The sequence below is a fragment of the Diadema antillarum genome, unplaced genomic scaffold, assembly GCF_040938485.1.
Source record: "Diadema antillarum isolate AM-2024a unplaced genomic scaffold, OU_Dant_1.0 scf00000030, whole genome shotgun sequence".
Taxonomy (NCBI): Eukaryota; Metazoa; Echinodermata; class Echinoidea; order Diadematoida; family Diadematidae; genus Diadema; species Diadema antillarum.
In genome coordinates this window covers 1069006-1088360 of record NW_027270919.1, presented here as the reverse complement: position 1 = coordinate 1088360, position 19355 = coordinate 1069006, and the positions used below count along the sequence as shown (strand labels likewise).

The window sequence follows — 19355 nt, the reverse complement described above, 5'->3', positions numbered from 1 at the left end:
CTACTTTACTGACATTCAAAATGCCTCTATTTCTGAGTGTTACTTACGTTAATAAAAGCACATTTGGGTTGTAAGTTAATTCAGTTTGTGGTTGGCTGATGATTTACAATTAGTCTCAATCTTACAAACAGTCTTACAACTCTTGTGCAATAATGGACCTTCTTTTATGAGAAGATATGCTTATCAAAAAGTGCTTATCAATATCAAGTAATATTGCTTCTCCAGAAACTTACCAAATTTCAAAATCAGAGCCTTGAACCAAATGCAACAGTGATGGAAAAAAAAATGCCTGACATCTCCCTGTGCCTGAAACTACAAACCAATTAACCCATCAAAGCCAATTAGTTTCAATTCAGAATTTCAAAAACTACCCTCCTTCCTGACAGACTTCATTACTGGTTAGAAAGAGGTGAGTACCCATCACCCAATATCATTTTCCTTTTCAAAGGTCACGTTGATGTGGTCCAGCTGCTGATCGAAAACGATGCTGACATCAGCTGCCGTGATCGTAGCCTGTTCACACCACTGCATGCTGCTGCAGCCAGTGGGCAAGTCAGTGTGGTACGGATTCTCCTAGAGCATGGTGCAAAGGTAGGTGATCTCGCCTAACCTTGTGATTTTCCCCCGTAAAATTTTTCTCCAGTGGTTCTTATTTTTTGTTGTATACCGAAGCAGACATTTTTTATTAGTACTGTTTACTCCAAATCATTCGAGTAAAAATAGCAGCACATTAACACTTTTTTCTGCAAACCAGTAGCCCACTGACCTGGACTATAAAAACAATGCATGGATGAGAGTGCATTAGTGGTGATGCAGTGCACTTGCGAATATTTACATTGGTGCAACATGAATGAGGTTTAGCCAAGTGCATGTTGCATGACTAGGTGAAAACCAGAGAGTGGGCAGCATATACACTAACTTCACAAAATAGAACCTGTGCATTATTTGTTTTATGAAATGGGTCTACGAACCATGATATCAGGTAGTAAATCTTTATATTGCAATACAAGAAGACCGCTCTTAGATCAGCCGTGCAGACTACCATGTGATTCAAAGCAATTGTTGGCTTTATGCCGTGTGCACAGAACAAGTGGTAGTCTGTAAGAGGAGTGACAGTGCATGTATTCTTTAATTTGCACATTTGACTCATTCCAGTGATTCTGATTGGCTGACATTCTTGAACCTATTTTCTAATCTCCATTGACGATTCCCCGACAGGTTGACATGCCCAATGCTTGTGGGAACACGCCCCTTCACATAGCGAGTCTGAACGGAAACGACCTGGTCCTACGAGAGCTGATCCAGCATAACGCAGAGGTCAACATCCTAAACAACAAGGGACAGGTCAGTATGGTCAGGTGGATAGAATGGGCAAGGGGTCAGTCTTTAGTTTACCCTCATGCCAAGAGTATCAGCATTGATAATATTCACTTTAATATACCCCTTTTTTACTGCGAGAGGGTTTTCCAGCCTCCTCAAGGAGGTTCAAAAGCCCGCTCAAAAAGCAGTCTTTACGCATTTTTACTACATGAACTGATTTCACCCAAAGCAGACATGAGCAGGTCCTAGCGGGCTCTGTTCCCATGGTAATCGACTTCCCCTCGGATACTCAAAGCTGACCTGACCAGTCCTCCTTTTCTGAATTCTGTCTGTTTATACTGAGCTGAAAGGCTGCTCGAGGCAGCTATAGGAGGTTTCAGAACCCCCTTTTTGCTTAGTATAAACAGGGTGTTGGAGGAATAGAGTGTTAACAGGAGTTACAGCATACATGGGAGTGAATATACAGCTGTACCCAACTGCATTTTTTATCATAATGAAAGTGCACTGGACTAACCTCTTTCAGAAGGAAGGGGAATGATATTACCCTCTACATATGTCAGTAACAGGTTGGAGGAACATGTACTTTTCATAAAAATGATATTTTGAGGAATTCTCTTGTCATTTTCCATGTACGTGTATCATTCCACCACTGTGACATTTCAAATTGTAATCCCTGTATACAGCGATGGCCACACATCGATTTGACCGAATTGTTTAGATTCATAACTTTTGAATGGATTGTGCAATTTTACTGAAACTGAACTGATGCATTCATATATATCAGGCTTGGCTACCACTGCCAAGATATTCTTGTACTTGTTTACATAGCGCATACCCAATTTACATTGTTTGTGGTGATTAAAGATTGTGAAGTGTGTCTTAGCCCTGGAACTTAACAGTATGTGTGCTGTTCTGGATGAAATATTCACACCCATCTTCTTTTCGTGTTATGTCACCAACTTGTGTTCCTTCTTCACAGACACCCCTTCACTTGGCAGCAGTATCCCCCCACGGGGGCATGTGTCTGGAATACCTGATCAGCAGGGGGGCGGAGGCCAACATCCAGTGTAAGGACGGGCGCACCCCGCTCCACATGATCGCACTCCAGGGCCACTACCCCAGAGCTGAGAGTCTCTTAGAGAGAGGTAGGTGTAGTCATCTTGCAGCTAAAGTGGTTTTAGTAGCTTTGACATGGATGTAAATATGTGGGACTACAGCTGTTAAATCCCTGTCCCCCGTATGCGCATGTAGCGAAAACTATAAAACTGGGAAAGAGTTTACTGGATGAAGCATGTTTCAGCTAGTTCTGCTTAAGGCACTCCTAAGTTTTCCTTTCTTTTCTTTAAACGAAATGAAATGACAAAAAACAGGAAGAAGAGCTAAGAGGGTTTCTAGAAGCCAACAAAAAATGAAAACTAGAAAGTTTTTCACATTCGTAGGACTGTCTCCTTGGGTCTCCTTCCAGATTATCTGCTTCCTATGACACTTCATCATTACCAAAGCCAGATCTTACCAAGCCAAAACTGTGATATATGTATATCATGTCAGGCAGTCTGTTTTCAAACCCACAAACCTCAGGAGTTATCCAAAGACCTACATATGCCTTGCCAACAGTTTGTCCTCAGAGATTAGGTGTACACTATTATTGGTGTATGCCTAGAGCAGATCATAATAACCACATATGGAAAATGTAGATTAGTTGTGTAGGAGGGATATCTTAGGGATTAGAAGGATAGCCAGGCTGTATTAGTTCCAAATTTTTCCATTTTCTGCTCAGATATTTCTCTTAGCTGTTTCAAAGCCAAAACCTGCTGATGACTACAACTGCACATTCTGCACATATCCTCCCACAGAATGCAGTTTGTTTCGTAAAGTTTTGTAATCCTTTAAATCCTTTAAAATTTTGTAATCCCTTAAATCATTTTTATCTGTTAGAAAGGTCAAGGGATATATCTTACAGCAGTTTTGTAGGTGGCCATTAAAGGCATAAAGACATTTGGTGATAGTCGGAGCAATTCAAGTGCACAGAAGATTTGGTATGCAGCGTCACATTTGTAATTTTGTAATAATAATTTCTAAATAAAAATGAATCAAATTGTTTCTAGTGCCCAAGATACAACTTGCTCAGTGGCCAATCCTTCCATAGTATAAAGCATGTAGCCAATATCAAAGCAAGTGTTTGATGAATTTTACCAAAGGGTGCACAGTAGGATCTCTGAGAGGCCAATGCTTGGGGTAAAATAAGTAAAATGAGCTTTGGTTACCTTCATGGAATGAAAATATGAGTGAGAGAGATGCACAAAAGTCAATCAACTTTTCCTATTTCTGTATGCAGCATGAAGTAACGAGATTATCAAACTTGCCCCCTTTTTCCCTCATCCATGGGATTAAATCGTGCTCATCCTCCTCCCACCCCGTCCCCTCCCTTTCCCCCCTTCCTACTTAATCTTTCCCTCAGCAAATCCCCTTCCCTTCTCCCCCACCACTCCCTCAAACATGTTAGGATGCACTGTGCACGTTGGCTGAGAGGCTGTTTAATCTTGCCTTCCCCTCAAAACAAACTCCTACTTATATATTTTCCTCCCAAAAACGTTCTCAACAACTTTGAATGCCAGCATCAACCTGGTAACCTGCAATTAATCATTGAGATTTGCATCGTTTGTTTGATGACAACTGAGTTAAATTGATGACACTCTGTGAGGAGTAGGCCAAAGTACACTTAGCAGAAGGTGAAGACAACTACATGCATTGATATGCCAATACAAGTCTCAAGATTTTGAGACCTGCTAGATATGTCCTCACCACAGGAATTCCTGAGCAAAATCCTGAGTAAGATTCAAAAAATTATAATGTTGCTTGAAGATTTTCTTCAAATTGTTGCAAGGACAACTTCAAGAGGGCATACTTTTTATTCTTGAAAATCTCCTTTTGAAATATGCATTCAATTATTGTGAATATGATAATGCAAAATGCAATCTAGGTAAGACACCATTTCATAAAAATGATGAAGATCCAGTTGTGGTTGCTGTGAAATTTTCAAAATTCTTGTCACACCCTTCAAAACGGGCCATTGTGTTCTAAGACCAGAGATGTGCAGAGGATGCAGGAGTTGTGAGAACGTGGATGGGAGGAGGGACAAAACTTGCATGGGCTGCCCTGGGCCAGGGAACTCTCGGGGGAACCAAACCAATCTAGGGGCATGCGGAGATGATTGTAATGAGATGGCATGGAATGCTTGCATGGGCGTAGGAGAAGAAGACATGGCATGGGGTAGACCAAGGAGGGGAATTCCCATCGCTTTAGCTGTCATACCAAGTCCATACATTATTTCAAAGGGTTGATGGACCGATATACGTGGTGTAGGGTCAGCAACATTTGGGGTCCTTTTTTTATGTTGTGTGTCTTGTGTAAGTCATGTTTATGTCATGTTTATGTCTTCATACAGTGATTTGTTACTTGTTTGTTAAGAGAGATTTATCAAGAGATGATTCTGTATATCAGCAGCTTAACTGCTCCACACACAAAGTCACTATTGGGCATGCTCAAATACTAAACACTGTGAAAGCTATCTTATTCAGTCTCAGATATTGGCATTCATATGCCAAAACTGTTTTGCAAACGTTACACCCTGCACCTGACTGTGTGCATATATTACAGTCTTATAGCCATTTCTTTCTGTACTGAGTCACTGTGGTTGGTCTGCTGTCCAATGAATGAAAGTAGAACATTTTTATTGTGGCTTTACTCTGTATATATCATGGCTCCTTTATGAGAAGGAAAGAAAAATTATGCCTTCTTTCTCAATTTTTGAAATAATTTTTCGAGAGCGTGGCCCTTTAAAATGTATCATCGCTGTGAGCACCAATAGTGACTTGTGGAAGCAAATATATTGTTATATTTCATTACCGTTTCACATGTCCTGTGGTAATAGTATCCAGGATGATACATGCTTCCTTTTTCACACTTGTGTAATGATTTCTCTTGTTCCACAAACTCACCTTTTTTTAAAAGCATTATTCAATTGAAGATGGAAGTGTTTGCAATGCCCTTTGCCTCAAGTGGTAATTTACATAAAAGATGAGAACACTCAAAGATAAGACACCAAAATTGGGTCATCGGAGAATATTGCTTGGAGAGGCTAGGGAGATGATTTAAGTGAGCAAATGAACACTGTCCCCGCTATATATATGGTAATTTGATTCATGTTTAGCATCACAGTCTACACCAGCAGGAACCATTTAAAAAGGGGGAAAAAAGAGGAAAGAATACTGCTCTATTGTACAGACACTATTTTGGGTATGGATAAGAATGCGGTATGTTTGTAAACAATGTATGCTTCCAGTGTGCAGAGCCCACTAATGGACCATCACCCTTTGTAAATAAAAAAAAAAAGGTATACTTGTAGACATTACTTATTCAAATTTGCATACAATTCTGAAATAGAGCTAATCTTCTGTGTCACGAAGTGAGGTAAACACAAAAAAATGAATAAGTTTTTCGTGTTTACCTCGCTTCGTGAGACAGAAGATTAGCTCTATTTCCTTCAGTTACTACCAAGATGATGAACATCTTGCATACAATTCTGAAATATTTGTGTTTCCAAGATTTTCAGTCATCTCTCCTTGCCTTGTTCTTTCTCTCTCACTCTCTGACTCTTTCTGTCTCTCTCTGTCTCTCTTCCCCTCTCTCTTTATCTCTCATGAGTCATGTTGTTAGAGTGTAACACTTATCTTTTCCATTCTTCTTGTAGTTGTTCAGCTTCTTTTAGATGCTGGTGAGTATCATTCTACCAAAAAAAAAAGTTAAAAAAAATTTGATGTCGAACTCATATCGACATAGCTCAGTATCATGCTAGACAAGTCAGACATTTTGTTGTCCTAGGCACATGGCGCAAATCATGTCACAAAAACCTTAGTACTTTATGCTAATATATGTATTTATCTTTAGAATGATTTTGGATATTTAAGTTCTTCTGCATCAACCCCCTGGATATCTGCCAACCAATTAAAAAAAAAAAAAAAAAAAACAGAAAAGGAAAAAAGGGGAGGGGAGAAGAAGAAAAAAAAAGTAATAATGACATACGAGGACTAGTAATGAACTTCAGGGGTGTTGTGTGGATTTTGTCCAAAGATACTTGTCCAGGGTCTACATATCATGGCTGTAAGTCTTCCAAGGGTGATTGGCATATGGGACTCTTTGAAAGTTACAATTCAATTGTCATTTCAGCTAGCGTATGCTGTTGCCGATATGAGTTGGCCAGATTTTTTATCTGTTCCCTGAAACCACACACCAAAAGTGATTACTTGTAACAACTACTTTGATGATGCTCTGAAGACTGAACAATTAGTCAGGTGTGATGCATCGAAAATCAAAGAGAGGGAAAACCAAATTCTTTGACAGTTTGTGTCTACCAAAAAGTATCCCAAGCATCCAAACTTGTACAAACAAGATGTTCATAAATGGGAGTTTGTTCTGAAATGATGTATACCTCTTCACCGGAAAAAAAAAAAGAAGTTGTATATGATGGGAAGACATTAACGTTGTAATGCACAAATCATGGTGTCAGATGAACGACCAGACTTCATGCTAATCCAAAAAGTCATGCGGCAAAGGTCTCATTTAACCATACTGTAAAAGTGGATATTTTCGCGCGACTAATTTTTCGCGCTCGGCGGGGTTAGAAGAGTTTCGCGTGTTTTTAATTCCGCAGAATCAAGACGTCAACTACTGGAACATATGGCAAGCAAAAACATTCGCGTGCTTTTATTTTCGCGCTAGTTTCTGGTTGCGCGAAATGCGCGAAAATTTCCACTTTTACAGTATCAGTTTGATGTTCCCTTATGCAATCTGTGTATATCCCAGCGATTGTCCAGTTGGCGTCAGCTTTCGTGCTCAATGTCACTATCAGCTTGATTTCTGTCATCAGCGCACTTGTCATGATAACGTCTTTCTTGCTCTCAGTGAACACATCATACTTAGCTTGCATTATTTTTTCGTATCTTATTCATGTGTGGAGATTAGACTTCTTACCTTAATACACTAAGCATGCTCAATATCTCATTCCGAGGGTAGAAATGACCGAGTTGCAACATTACTGACAAAAAGTTTGAAAAGTTTGCTTAAAGGTGCATAGTCCCGGTAGTGTAGAGGGCGCTGTTGATGATACTGCCGATCACTGTTAGCATTGATATGAAGATTACCGAAGTTGAGCTGTCATCAAGAGCAAAGTGCGTAGGTGTTTCTAAGTAACGTTGCCTTCGTTGTCTTCTCTGTGCATCGCGCAGTCTGTAGTAATGCCAGGGTGCGTGCTTATGTGATTCTTAGTATGACGTCACAAAAGAAGTTTGCTAAAGCTGTCATTCCTCTCAGCCGAATCATGAGCCGAACTGTGATCGGACCACTGACTACAGTGGATCGGACTTCTTCGGACTCAGGGAAGTGGGCCACAGCGTAAGCGCTAAAGAGGAGTCGATAGCGTAGGTCTCTATAGGAAACTTGCGCCGTGCGCCCATGTACACATTTGACTAAAACACTGGGACCATGCACCTCTAATGTGTCATAAATGTATCAGTGTTACATGCACACATTTTGCCATTCCTCCACTAACCAAGAAGGCCGCAAAAACACCAATGTATCAAACCACTGAGAAGTGAAGTGTCAACTCAATTTAATACCGAAACATTCATCGGCCATCCTAGCACGATTTATTACATGACCATCCGAAGAAAAAAAAAATGATGGTATTTTGCAGCATACATTGTAATTTTAAATTTGTCAGCACTCACCATTACTGCATATCATGTATAAATGCATTCTGCACTTGTCAAAGTGAATCCCTAGTAGCTCAGTGGTGCAAATGTTTTCATGATTATAACACACCAAAGTATTGCACTATTTCTAATGTGAGTGTCACTGTGGCAAGTTTCGTTGTGGGTGTTAGTTGTCGTTGTCGTATTGGCATAATAGGTTAAATGAAGGCTGCATAAATGTATGTTTTCCTCAAGCTTACTCATGAATATTCCCAAGACAAACAATGTACTTCATCGTGTATGTACCTGTTGGAACTTTGAAAGGAGGTAGTTACAAGCTGTGGTTTAATCTGCAGACTGCCACTGATGTAGATTTCATTAAAAATTAGAGTGGAACATTCCATTTCATTACAAGATACTGGGAATTAAGAGCTCTCTCTCGCTAGATTGGTCTTACAAAGTAGTTTTTGAGAGAAAAAAAAATCAGCAGGTCCCTTCTTGGATGGTGATACAGTGAAACTTCTTTTTTTAACCCACTGAAGACTATTCCTATATGTATAATCCGCCAGCTGTCTATGGGATTTTGTGTAGTATGGCAAAATCAGCTAGTCCTCAATGGGTTAATGATTGTCATTCATTGGCAAAACAGTTAATACAATTATATGATATGACATACTTCAAGAATTCAAGTTATATTGTATGTTATGCCAAGAGTATGGGAATCAGTATCAGAATGTTGGGTATTAAAGCACTGGTGAGGCAGACGGGGGGAGTGGATGCTGTACAGGACACACCCCCTTTATCTGCCTGCTGTGAATTCTAGAATACATTGTTGACTCTTGACTCTTGATTCCAACTCCAGTCTGAGATTGAGTGGACCTGTGTTTTGATCTCTGCTACTAAAATCTACTCAACTCTATAATTTATAATGACCGTGTAACATACAAAGTGAAAATGTTAAAGGGACTGTACAGTACTGGTTGAAGTGAGGATTCAGGTTTTAACATTCCTAAGTGAGATAATGAGAAACCACTTATGAAATATGAAAGAGCATGTAAGTTTAAGAAGGATTCAACATTTATTTGATGAAAATTGGTTTTCAAATGGCTGAGATATCCCCCAAAAAAATGCAATAATAAAAGGCGACAGGCCACACCTTTTATTAGGATCTCTTTGTTTCACCTTGTTTTTGGATATCTCAGCCATTTCAAAACCGATTTTCATCAAATAGACTTTTGATACCCCATAGAATTGTATGCTCTTTGACATCTCATAGAGTTGTGTCTGAATATCTTGCAAAATGTGAATAGCTAAATCCTCACCTCAACCAGAACTGTACAGTCCCTTTAAGAGCCATCTTATATTCATCGTTTTTGTGCAAATGAAGTGAATGTGATGAAACACTGTGAAACTATGCCAGGTATTTAGTGGCATTTGATTACCAGATGACTAAGAAAGAAGAGGAGAATAAGGTTGAAAAAAAAAAATGATTAACTTCCTCAAACAAGAGACCAAAGTGCCAAACCAAAAACCCAAGTCCGAAGTTGAGAATACAAAGAGGAAGGAAAGGCTGGCAATAATGCAATAAAAACTTTGTAGAGAATAACCTTCTTAGAGATTATCTTTTATGAAAAATAAGCTAAGTATCACAGTTCTGCTATTGGATTGTGATATGCTATCCATCACTTTCCAGCTCATATGCTTTATTTGAAAGTGTCACACTGATCATTCAGAGTTAGAGACCAGGCTAAAAAGTAGAACGCGTATTTGATGATTGTTAATCTTGAGAGACTAGTCGCACTTGTAGTTGTGTGTCTGTGCAACATCCCCTGAACTTACAGCTGTCATCATCTCTTTGGAGGCAAAATCATAATCAGCAGCTTCTATTTCTAACAAAATGAGTTGGCTTAGGAAGTTTGTGTTTACTTACGCATGGAGGGAAAAGAAAATCTATAGCTAATCGGTGTGTAACCAATATGGTGAAAGTAAAAGATACACGAGAGCAAATTTCACTTGTCTGGCTGGATAATCATTCTCTTAGAAGGCCCTAGTCTCTACAGTTTAATGTGGTTCACTCATCGGGTGCTGCATGGAGAATTGACCACAAGAAAAAGTTGTTCTGTGTAATAGCAGTGAAAGGAAAACAAAGAGAATTCTAGGCAAATAAAACAACAAACAAATAAGTATATATGTCATCACTTTATTGATATACAAATCGAACAAAGAAATACATAAATACAAAACATAAAAGCCCAGGACATAACTGGATGAACAGAATAAGCAGGGCATATACATAAATATCACACAATGTTACAGAAGATTTACGAACATAAATACACATAACTTTGACAGAATCCTACACATATTCAAAGTGTGAAAAATATTGTATAAGCAGGCAAAAGGATAAGAAATGAGACCAGAAAGATTAGGAGTAGAAAAAAAGGAAACATAGAAAGAAAAAAGGAGAAAAGTAAAATAGCATGAAGAAGAAGACGAAGAAGAAGAAGAAGAAAACTCGGCCAAGTGTAGTACATACATGATACACTTTTCTCTTGACGGCATTTAACATACCTATTGAATTTTAACAAACATTTGCATTATTTTGTATTCCAGTGAGTCCTATATAATAAAGTGGGGCGATTCCGCATACATAAATTATTCACAATGAGACACGGTCATTCATTCCGCGCACATTAACATAACAATAACAATAAATTACATAAATTATTAATATCACATGAGACAACTCAGCCCCGGGGAACCGGAAAAACCCTGGAAAAGCCCAGACCCGGATGGGGACGCACCATTATTATAAACCTTTAATTTATATTCATATACATTAAAATATATATATATATATATATATATATATATATGTTATAATGATAACCCGTCTCACAAAAACTCATGCCCGACAACAAACCCTCCCGAATATCAATCCGATACACAATTAATCCAGTGGCCTCAACCTAAACAAAGGGCCACGGATTAATATAAAATTATGTCAAAACAATGAATTTTGACATTGCCATTTTAATTCTTCCTTAGCCGAATAAATTACAAATAAAGAAATGATTGCAAGTGACGGCAATCTGTCCCGATAAGTCTTAAAAGACACTGGTTTCCCTCACATAACTCAAGATAACAAAATGTATTCAGACTAAATGGACAAAAAGAAAAGCCCTTTCCAAACCTCAAGCCAGAGCCCACCCGACGGCATAACACACCCATCACATAGAGCAATGAACTCGACTAAATGCAAACCCTACACACATCTCAACTATACTTCATAATTATATGTTATAATGATAGCCCGTCTCAGAAAAACTCATGCCCGACATCAAGTCCTCCCGAATATCAATCCAATACACAATTAATCCAGTGGCCTCAACCTATTATAAACATTGGGTCAAAAATTAAAATTGAATTATGTCAAAACAATGGATTTTGACATCCCCACTTTGGTTCTTCCTTAGCCGAATAAATTACAAATGAAAAAAAAAAAAAAAATGATTGCAAGTGACGACAATCTGTCCCGAAAAATCTTAAAAGACACTGGTTTCCCTCACATAACTCAAAATAACAAAGTTTATTCAGACTAAACGGACAAAAGAAAAAAAAAAAGTAAACAAAACAAATGGTGGCCTTCTGACTTCTGTCACCTTCATTACATCGCTGATGGCGTAGAAATGGTTGCCTTTATTATGTTATATAGCAATGTCAACTTTAATGCTCTCCACATTCGCACTGTATCATAAAACATTAGTTACATTCAGACGGTGATCTTTAACCTCGAGGATAAGCTCTATGGGGCACCAAGTGTCGCACACTCGATTTCGTTATGATTTCATCAACAAAATGACTGATATTGTAATGAAATTGTGCAACACTTGGCACCCCATAGAGCTTGTCCTCGAAGTTAGCTTATCCTTGAGGTTAATTTACTTTTCAAAAAAACGTTGTGATGTGTTTGCAGTCTCTAAGATGTAACAGAGCAAAAGATCTGCGAAAACTTTGTGCAATAATAGAAGAAAATGAGATTTGAGTCATTGCAACTTTTTCCTTGGGGAAGACTACCTCTGAAAGTGAGCGGTTTTTAACAATCTGTATGCATCATGTAAAACTGGCGGCAGGTACACTCTCGGCATATGAATTTTCCACATACCCTTCGTGGTAGAAACTGGGAATTATACCGAAATGCAAATGAATATTTCATTGTTCTGTGGTTGTGTCTAGTTGTGCCTTTTCTCTGGTTTTCTAAGCATGGAGCCTCATTTAGCATCGCTGTTAGATAGTGACTTTCTGTTTTTCTTCTTCTTCATAGCATGTGCATGCAAATGCCATCTGCATCGTGACTAATTCATTCATCTTACTTACATTTCATCATTCATGGGCTATCGCATTGTGATGATTGTCAGAGCTGTATTTAATTGTCTAATTCTGCCAAGGTACTTCTCGCTTTGGCCTCTGTACTATTCATCTTTTTAATTCATTCTCTCTCTCTCTATCTCTCCCTCTCTCTCTCTTTCCTTCCCGAAGGGGATATATTGTATGTAATTCTGTGTTTCTTAAACAATTGCGCATTGCATTGATAATGCTTCATAACTTCTGCAATAAGTTGATATATATATGGTGTCTTGTGCTAAATTTTGCCTATAACATGCCAATTATTCAATGTGTCTTATTCTTTGCTTGTGTGGAAGCTGTAATCAGAGTGACATGTAGTCATTTGACTTTTAATCGATGTGAAACACTGTTTTGCTGCGTATTTACAGTTTGTACTGCCTTGATGTGGGAATTACAATGTATTCTTTTGTTGACATTGTTATTGGATATGTCTCAAAGATTTCCAAGAATAAGGTTCATATGTTCACATGATTGTTTATTTCAAATGAAAAAGTGCCACCTCAATATCTCAGTGTCTGTCAGTCTGATTGTTAATGGGGCTTGTTAAAATCATGAATTCTGCCATAAAGAAAAATTACTAACACTGGTTTGTATTCTGTAGAGTGTGGCATGTCTTATATATAACCTTCTTAACTTGAACATCTGTTCTAATCTTACGGGGCAAGAGGGACATTCAAGTTACAAGACAATTTCCAACATTGCAGAGCCTCAGCTACAGTGTAAAAAAAAAATTACCAGTGAGACTGGTGATCAGTTCTTGATCAACATTTCTCCATCCTTGTCACCAGGCGCCATCATTGACTGCGTGGACAACCAGGGTAATACACCACTCCACCTGGCAGCCCAGCATGGTCACCAGGAACTGCTGGTCACTCTACTTGACCATGGGGCTGACCCTACAAGGTAGAAACCCTTGTTTTACCTTGGCAAACAATAAAGTTTCTGAATATGACCATAACATATATGGCTGTGTAACATAGCAGACATGCTGAGATCTTTTTAACAAAGTCAGTTAGCGACTATGAAATTTTGCTATGCTTTAGATTTCGCTGAGGAGTCATCTGGTATATCTATTTATGAAATTGACAGCTGTTGAAAAATATTGCCACTGGCTACCAGGTAGCAGATTTGCATTGTATATCTCCGCCAAGCTGGACAATATTCATTTATCATTCTGTATAATGGTCTTCAATCACTAATACAGCCACTTGCAGAACTGTTGTACAAGTCCCAATTTGCAAAATACATGTAGTATGCTTTTGAAATGCAATGTATATGGCATGTACAGTAATTTTGTACCAAAGACTGCATTAATTTACAGCGTGATTCATGTCACTTTTGAGTTGCCAATTTGCAGCATGTCACTTTTGACCAATCAGACTCCAAGGAATGGATGAGTCCTGGATTGGTTGAGTTGACACGTTTTCTTTCTCCTTGTTCCTTCAGACATGGGATCCATCGTATGCTCCCTCTTCACCTGGCTGGGCTGAGTGGGTACACCATCTGCTGCAAGAAGCTGCTGGAGGGGGGTAAGCACCTGTCAGATGGGGTGGGGGAGGGGGGAGGGACAGATTAATTGACCTGCTAATTACCAAGAGTAAAAACTACGTGTACCTCCAGTGTTTAACTCTTCATGTGCCATGGTGGAAACCCCCTTTGTGCCACATTATTCTGAGACACAAACGGTTTCATGCTTTGAGAAAACATTCTGTTTTTCAAGTTTATGTAACTTCTTTAGATTTCTGTTGAGCTGGGACAAATAGTGAGTAAAGTTGTAGAGAAAATGCCAAGCTTTGCTTTGATGTATTATTGTATGACAAATCTATGACTGTTTTTCTTTAACATGACCAGTAGCTACATTACTGCAAAGGCATGACTTTTGCACACAAAACAGGGACAGAAACTTAGACATTACTCTCAAATCCAGTAGAGAACACCTCTTGATAGTCAATCACTACATGAAATGCAAGCTATATGTGAGAGGAACGGAAGCGCGAGAAACGCTTTCATTGTACTGCGGCATTATTTGGCGATTTATCGATCGGATTAGGCAGATTAGTGCGTTTGAGCAGAATATGCGAAGTTGGCACGCCGTCGACTGAGTCGGACGTGCGAACGTGGCACATAAAGAGTTAATGCAGTGCCATTACCACTGGTGATGGATGATTTACAATGCGGTGTTTAAATAAACATAGCCACCAATCATCTTGTTGAGCAGTAATCAATGTAAGTTAATCAGTTCTCATGTTTGACCTAGACCACTCATCGAATCCCGTCCCCCCCCCCCCCCCCCACACTGCACAGCGGCACTATTACGAAATGATAGCGAAAGAATCTTATTCAATATTGGCCGATCAAGTTATTGCATGCAATGCATGAAAAGTCACATCTGCTCTTCTTTTTTTTTTGGGGGGGGGGGGTGGGGGAAACCATACAATGAACAGAACAAAACTTGCTGTCTAAAGGGGAATGTAACAATTTGGTATAATAGGTACCAGTAACTTCTTTAAGAAGCAATCATAACCAAAATATGGAAAGAACCACTCAAGATTGTCAACTTCACTTGCAAGTTTTTCTTCAATATCGAATTTAGGCCAAGGCTTGAGAAGTTATATTTTTCTTAAAATGAAGTGAAAACGTTTGAAGAAAAAAAAAAAAACAGGACATGACCATTACATGTCATGTTCTTTGGTTCTAGCTTTAGTATGCTGATTTGTCTTTATTTCAGGCTGTGATGTCAACGCCCTGGATGAAAACGGGAGAACACCAGCACACTGCGCATCATGCTCAGGGTGAGTAATAATCTCTCTTTCTCTCTCTCTCTCTAATACATTTTGCCTTATCTGATACAAATATATTTCATTCATTCAAAATAAGAAAATATCATAGTGAAGAGAAAAAAATGATAGTTAGCATGCATTTTCGCCCTTTTTGCATGCATTCGTATGTCATTTGCTCGGCTTAAGAACTCGTCTGAAAAAAAAAATGCTACTTAGGTTTTAAATTCGTATGTCATGATTACTACTTTATCATGCATGGTAGAGTACACTGTATATTATAACATGGGTTCAAGAATGTAACCAATTAGTCGCACTGAAATGAGTCACGTGTGCGCTCATGATTTCTTACTAACATACACGCCTGTGCAGAAAGTGTGCAACGAAAAGTCATCGTGAATTTTGAGCAAGTTCTTCATGTAGCTGACTGGTATTGGCCCTTAAAGGTACGTTAAAAATGCAGTTAGTTTTTGACCCATTTTATAAATCATATAATGCACAGGTTAAAGTTCATAACATTAGTGGAGATGCAGCGCACTCTCGGGTATTTACAATGTAGTGTAACATGCACTCAGCTGCACCTCATGTATGTTACACCACTGTGTGCGCTGCATCTCTACTAATACACTGTCACCTGTGTATTATTTGTATATTATTATAGTAGCTGCACAATGTAAATGTCCTTTTGATATAATTATCATTGTGTGTCCACCAGGAATGTAGATTGTTTAGATCTCCTCATCAGCCGAGGGGCCGACTTTGACGTTCAGGACCGCGAGGGTCGCACGCCGCTTCACTACGCAGCGGGCAACGCCAACCACCAGTGTCTCCTCTCACTGGTGGCGATGGGGTCAAAGGTCAACACGTCAGACATCAGGAACTGCACGCCGCTGCACTACGCAGCAGCCGCAGACATGGAAGCCGAGTGAGTGTGGGTCTATCAGCAGTTTGCCTTCTGGTCATATTAGGGCAAAAGAACATACCCTACAATATCCTGTTTTGAGAAAAATTAGTTTAAAAATTAGTTTGAAAAATCCTTCCCTATATTTCCTTCCTTTGCGTGTGACACTTTAAAAGCACTAGATTTCTTAAAATATTCTTACAGAATACAGAATGTTTTTGCAGACTCATGGCGTATATAAGAAATTTATGATCAGGTCTCAGGTACTCTTCTGTTCAGAACATTGAAAGTTCTGATACTTGTGAGAGTTTTATATGATACAGCTGAAGAGGCTTATCTTCTGAATGATTGTCTGCAGAATTCCCATTGTGAGCTGTTTTTCAGCATTCAAAGACTAAAAAGCTTCTTCTCCACTTTTTTTGGTCTCCTGTTCATTAACCTTTTTTCTTATTTCTGTGTACATGTACATGCCCCCCCCCCCCTTAGTCCTTAGGGCTGTTTAATTGCATGATTATGGCATCTATTAACATACAAGTAATTCATTTATTTATATATTTTTTTTAACAACTGAGGAAACCAAGATTTATTTATCTATTCTTTGATTTATTATTATTTATTTATTCATTAATCTATTATTATTTATTTATTCATTAATTTATTATTATGTATTTGTTCATTTATTGTTATTTTTTTAATGTGAGGAGGATGTTATTGTATACTAGTCTTAGAACCAGGCCATGTTATTACTTCTGTTTTTATGCCAAATTTTTTTCAGCTGTGTGGAGCATCTTCTTCACAACAATGCCAGTCCCACACTACGAGACGAGCACGGCTACAACGCTCTCCACTACGCCGCGGCCAGTGGCCACAGTTTAGCTGCTGAAAAGGTTAGAAGGATGGCGTACCAATCAACGCAGACATTGTTAATACCGTCATCAGCCTCTTTATTATCTTTTGAGCATGATATGTAGAGCTCTGTTTGATATGAGGTTTTGAGGGCTGAAGTAGTGAAAGTAGTATGTGCTTCATCTTTTAACAATTCTGATTGAATTCATGCAGTGTTGTAAACAGGCCTGATGATATATGAGATTCAAATCTGATTTTCATCTTTTTTTTCCTTATGAAGTCTGTACAAATTTTGCTGTTTCCATCAATTCATATCACATCAAAATTTTTATTTTCGATTTTTTTTTTTAAAACCTCAATGTCATCCGTGTGTAAAGCACAAATGCTAAATGTCTGTTCTCTGTAGAATCTGGGCCCTGTTTTATGAAGAGTTATAATTGATTCTATGGTTGATTTCTGTCATAAGTCTATGGCAGCCTGTGTGGTAAGGAAATTTATAATCGATTATATCTTTTGATAAAGCGGGGCCCTGTTATTTTATTTGCTTTACACAGGGACAAGAGATTGGACATATTTATAATGTTCGGTGTGCTTCATATGCAAATGTGTTGCATACCACATTCAGTCGTTTTCAATGATTCAATTTGAAGACAGCAGTGGTAATGATGTAGCCGCCCCACTGCTGTACAGTGGTCTCCTGTTAAAATGATGTCCTTGGGACCTGCAGTTTTCTTTCGTTATATTATAATTTTGTTATAACCGAACAAATAAACAATGAAGAACATAGAGTGCATAATGTTGCGGCCTGAATTTTTATTTCATTGTAGCCAGAATTTTGTTATAACTGTGTTCCTTATAATGGGAGTGCACTGTATTACACCACGATCTCTCTGTTGCCCTTAATTGTATTAAGTAATGAGCACTTGACAGTGTCAAAGCTTTTCATGTCAGTAGACCGGTTTACTGACATACAAGTACTCAAATTTTATGCATGCCTTCCTGACAGTTGTTCCTCTTGACAACTTGAAAGCTTGTCCTGGGTTTGCCCAACGAAGCAACAGCTTATGTATGCACACTGCATTCCGAGTATTGAAGAGTGTTTTTGAGGTACAGGTTAACCCCGTTGAGGACGAGTCACGAGTATACTTGGGCAAGTGTCTATGGGAAATGCGTGTTGTAGCAAAATCAGCCCGTCCTCAACGGGTTAATAGAATAACGTGTTACTATGTCAGGATGGAAGAAACATCGATAAATTTGAATATGTCTTTAAACCGGTTTATTCACAATTATCTGGATGTTTCTGTTTTTTCCCTCCGCACTTCAGTTACGAGCTGTAGCAGCTAATGAGCTCTTAGCGGCCAGTAGGGTAGGACCACTCACCACACCACTACATTTAGCAGTAAGTGTCTTCATTCATTCCTGCAACTTTGATTTCCAACATATTCTTTGCTTTCCTTTCTGTATTTTGATTCATCTTTGAAGTTCTTACTTTTCGGACGTGTACATGTATGTCTGTGTTTGTTTTTATCAGAAGGCCTACATTTTCAGATATCATATATTTATACAGCATAATTTTGCCTCAGTCATACAGTATTTCTTCCTTTATCAATGCCATTTGATGATTTGATTGTTGTTCATGGTTTTATTTTCATGCTTCCACTGTGTGGGGTGCCAAGTACATCAATCTATCAAAGCCCATATTTGGCAGAAATGTGTTTTGATTTCCCACTGGTACATGTAGCTCTCACAGATATTTATTGAAGACATCAGTATTTGTTTTTGGTCAAGTCAATTTTGTGAAGTGAACTGAACTCAATGGAAGACCAGCTAGTACAGCTGAATATGGGCTATCCAGCCATATTCTCAGGTGGAAAACAAAATAAACACACCAATAATTTGATTGTTTCTCCCAAACCAGGCATACAACGGCCACGTGGAGGCTCTACAGGTCCTCATGCGCTCCATCGTCAATCTGGACATCCAGGATGCCAACGGGCGCACGGCTCTCGACCTCGCCGCGTTCAAGGGTCACGCAGAATGCGTGGAGTCTCTCGTGATGCAGGGTGCCACCATACTGGTCCACGACTCGGTGTCCAAGAGAACACCGATGCATGCAGCAGGTGAGAAGTTTATTCATTTGTTTGTTTGTTTGTTTGTTTGTTTATTTTGTGTGTTGATGTGTTGGGTGTGTGTTTCTGTTTCTTTGTTAATGCTATCCTCTGCATGAAAAGAGATGTGCTCAACATTGTGTGAAGAAAAATTTTGCTGTATTGTTTTGATTCTCAGAATCTCGGACTAATCTTTATACCAATTTGTGACCGCCCTGCTTAAAATCCACAGAAAGTAGGCAAAAAT

General features: G+C 38.8%; 1 protein-coding gene across 1 annotated transcript in view; it reads left to right on the top strand.

Moving 5' to 3' along the window:
• Positions 1-19355, top strand: part of LOC139740930 (uncharacterized) — a 76364-nt gene that overhangs the window by 41131 nt on the left and 15878 nt on the right. The window contains exons 7-17 of the mRNA XM_071651519.1: positions 449-591; positions 1219-1344; positions 2300-2465; positions 6071-6094; positions 13265-13379; positions 13923-14005; positions 15205-15268; positions 15969-16178; positions 16930-17041; positions 18325-18399; positions 18919-19120. Coding sequence (XP_071507620.1) covers positions 449-591; positions 1219-1344; positions 2300-2465; positions 6071-6094; positions 13265-13379; positions 13923-14005; positions 15205-15268; positions 15969-16178; positions 16930-17041; positions 18325-18399; positions 18919-19120 — 1320 coding nt within the window. The remainder of the gene's footprint in view (positions 1-448; positions 592-1218; positions 1345-2299; positions 2466-6070; positions 6095-13264; positions 13380-13922; positions 14006-15204; positions 15269-15968; positions 16179-16929; positions 17042-18324; positions 18400-18918; positions 19121-19355) is intronic.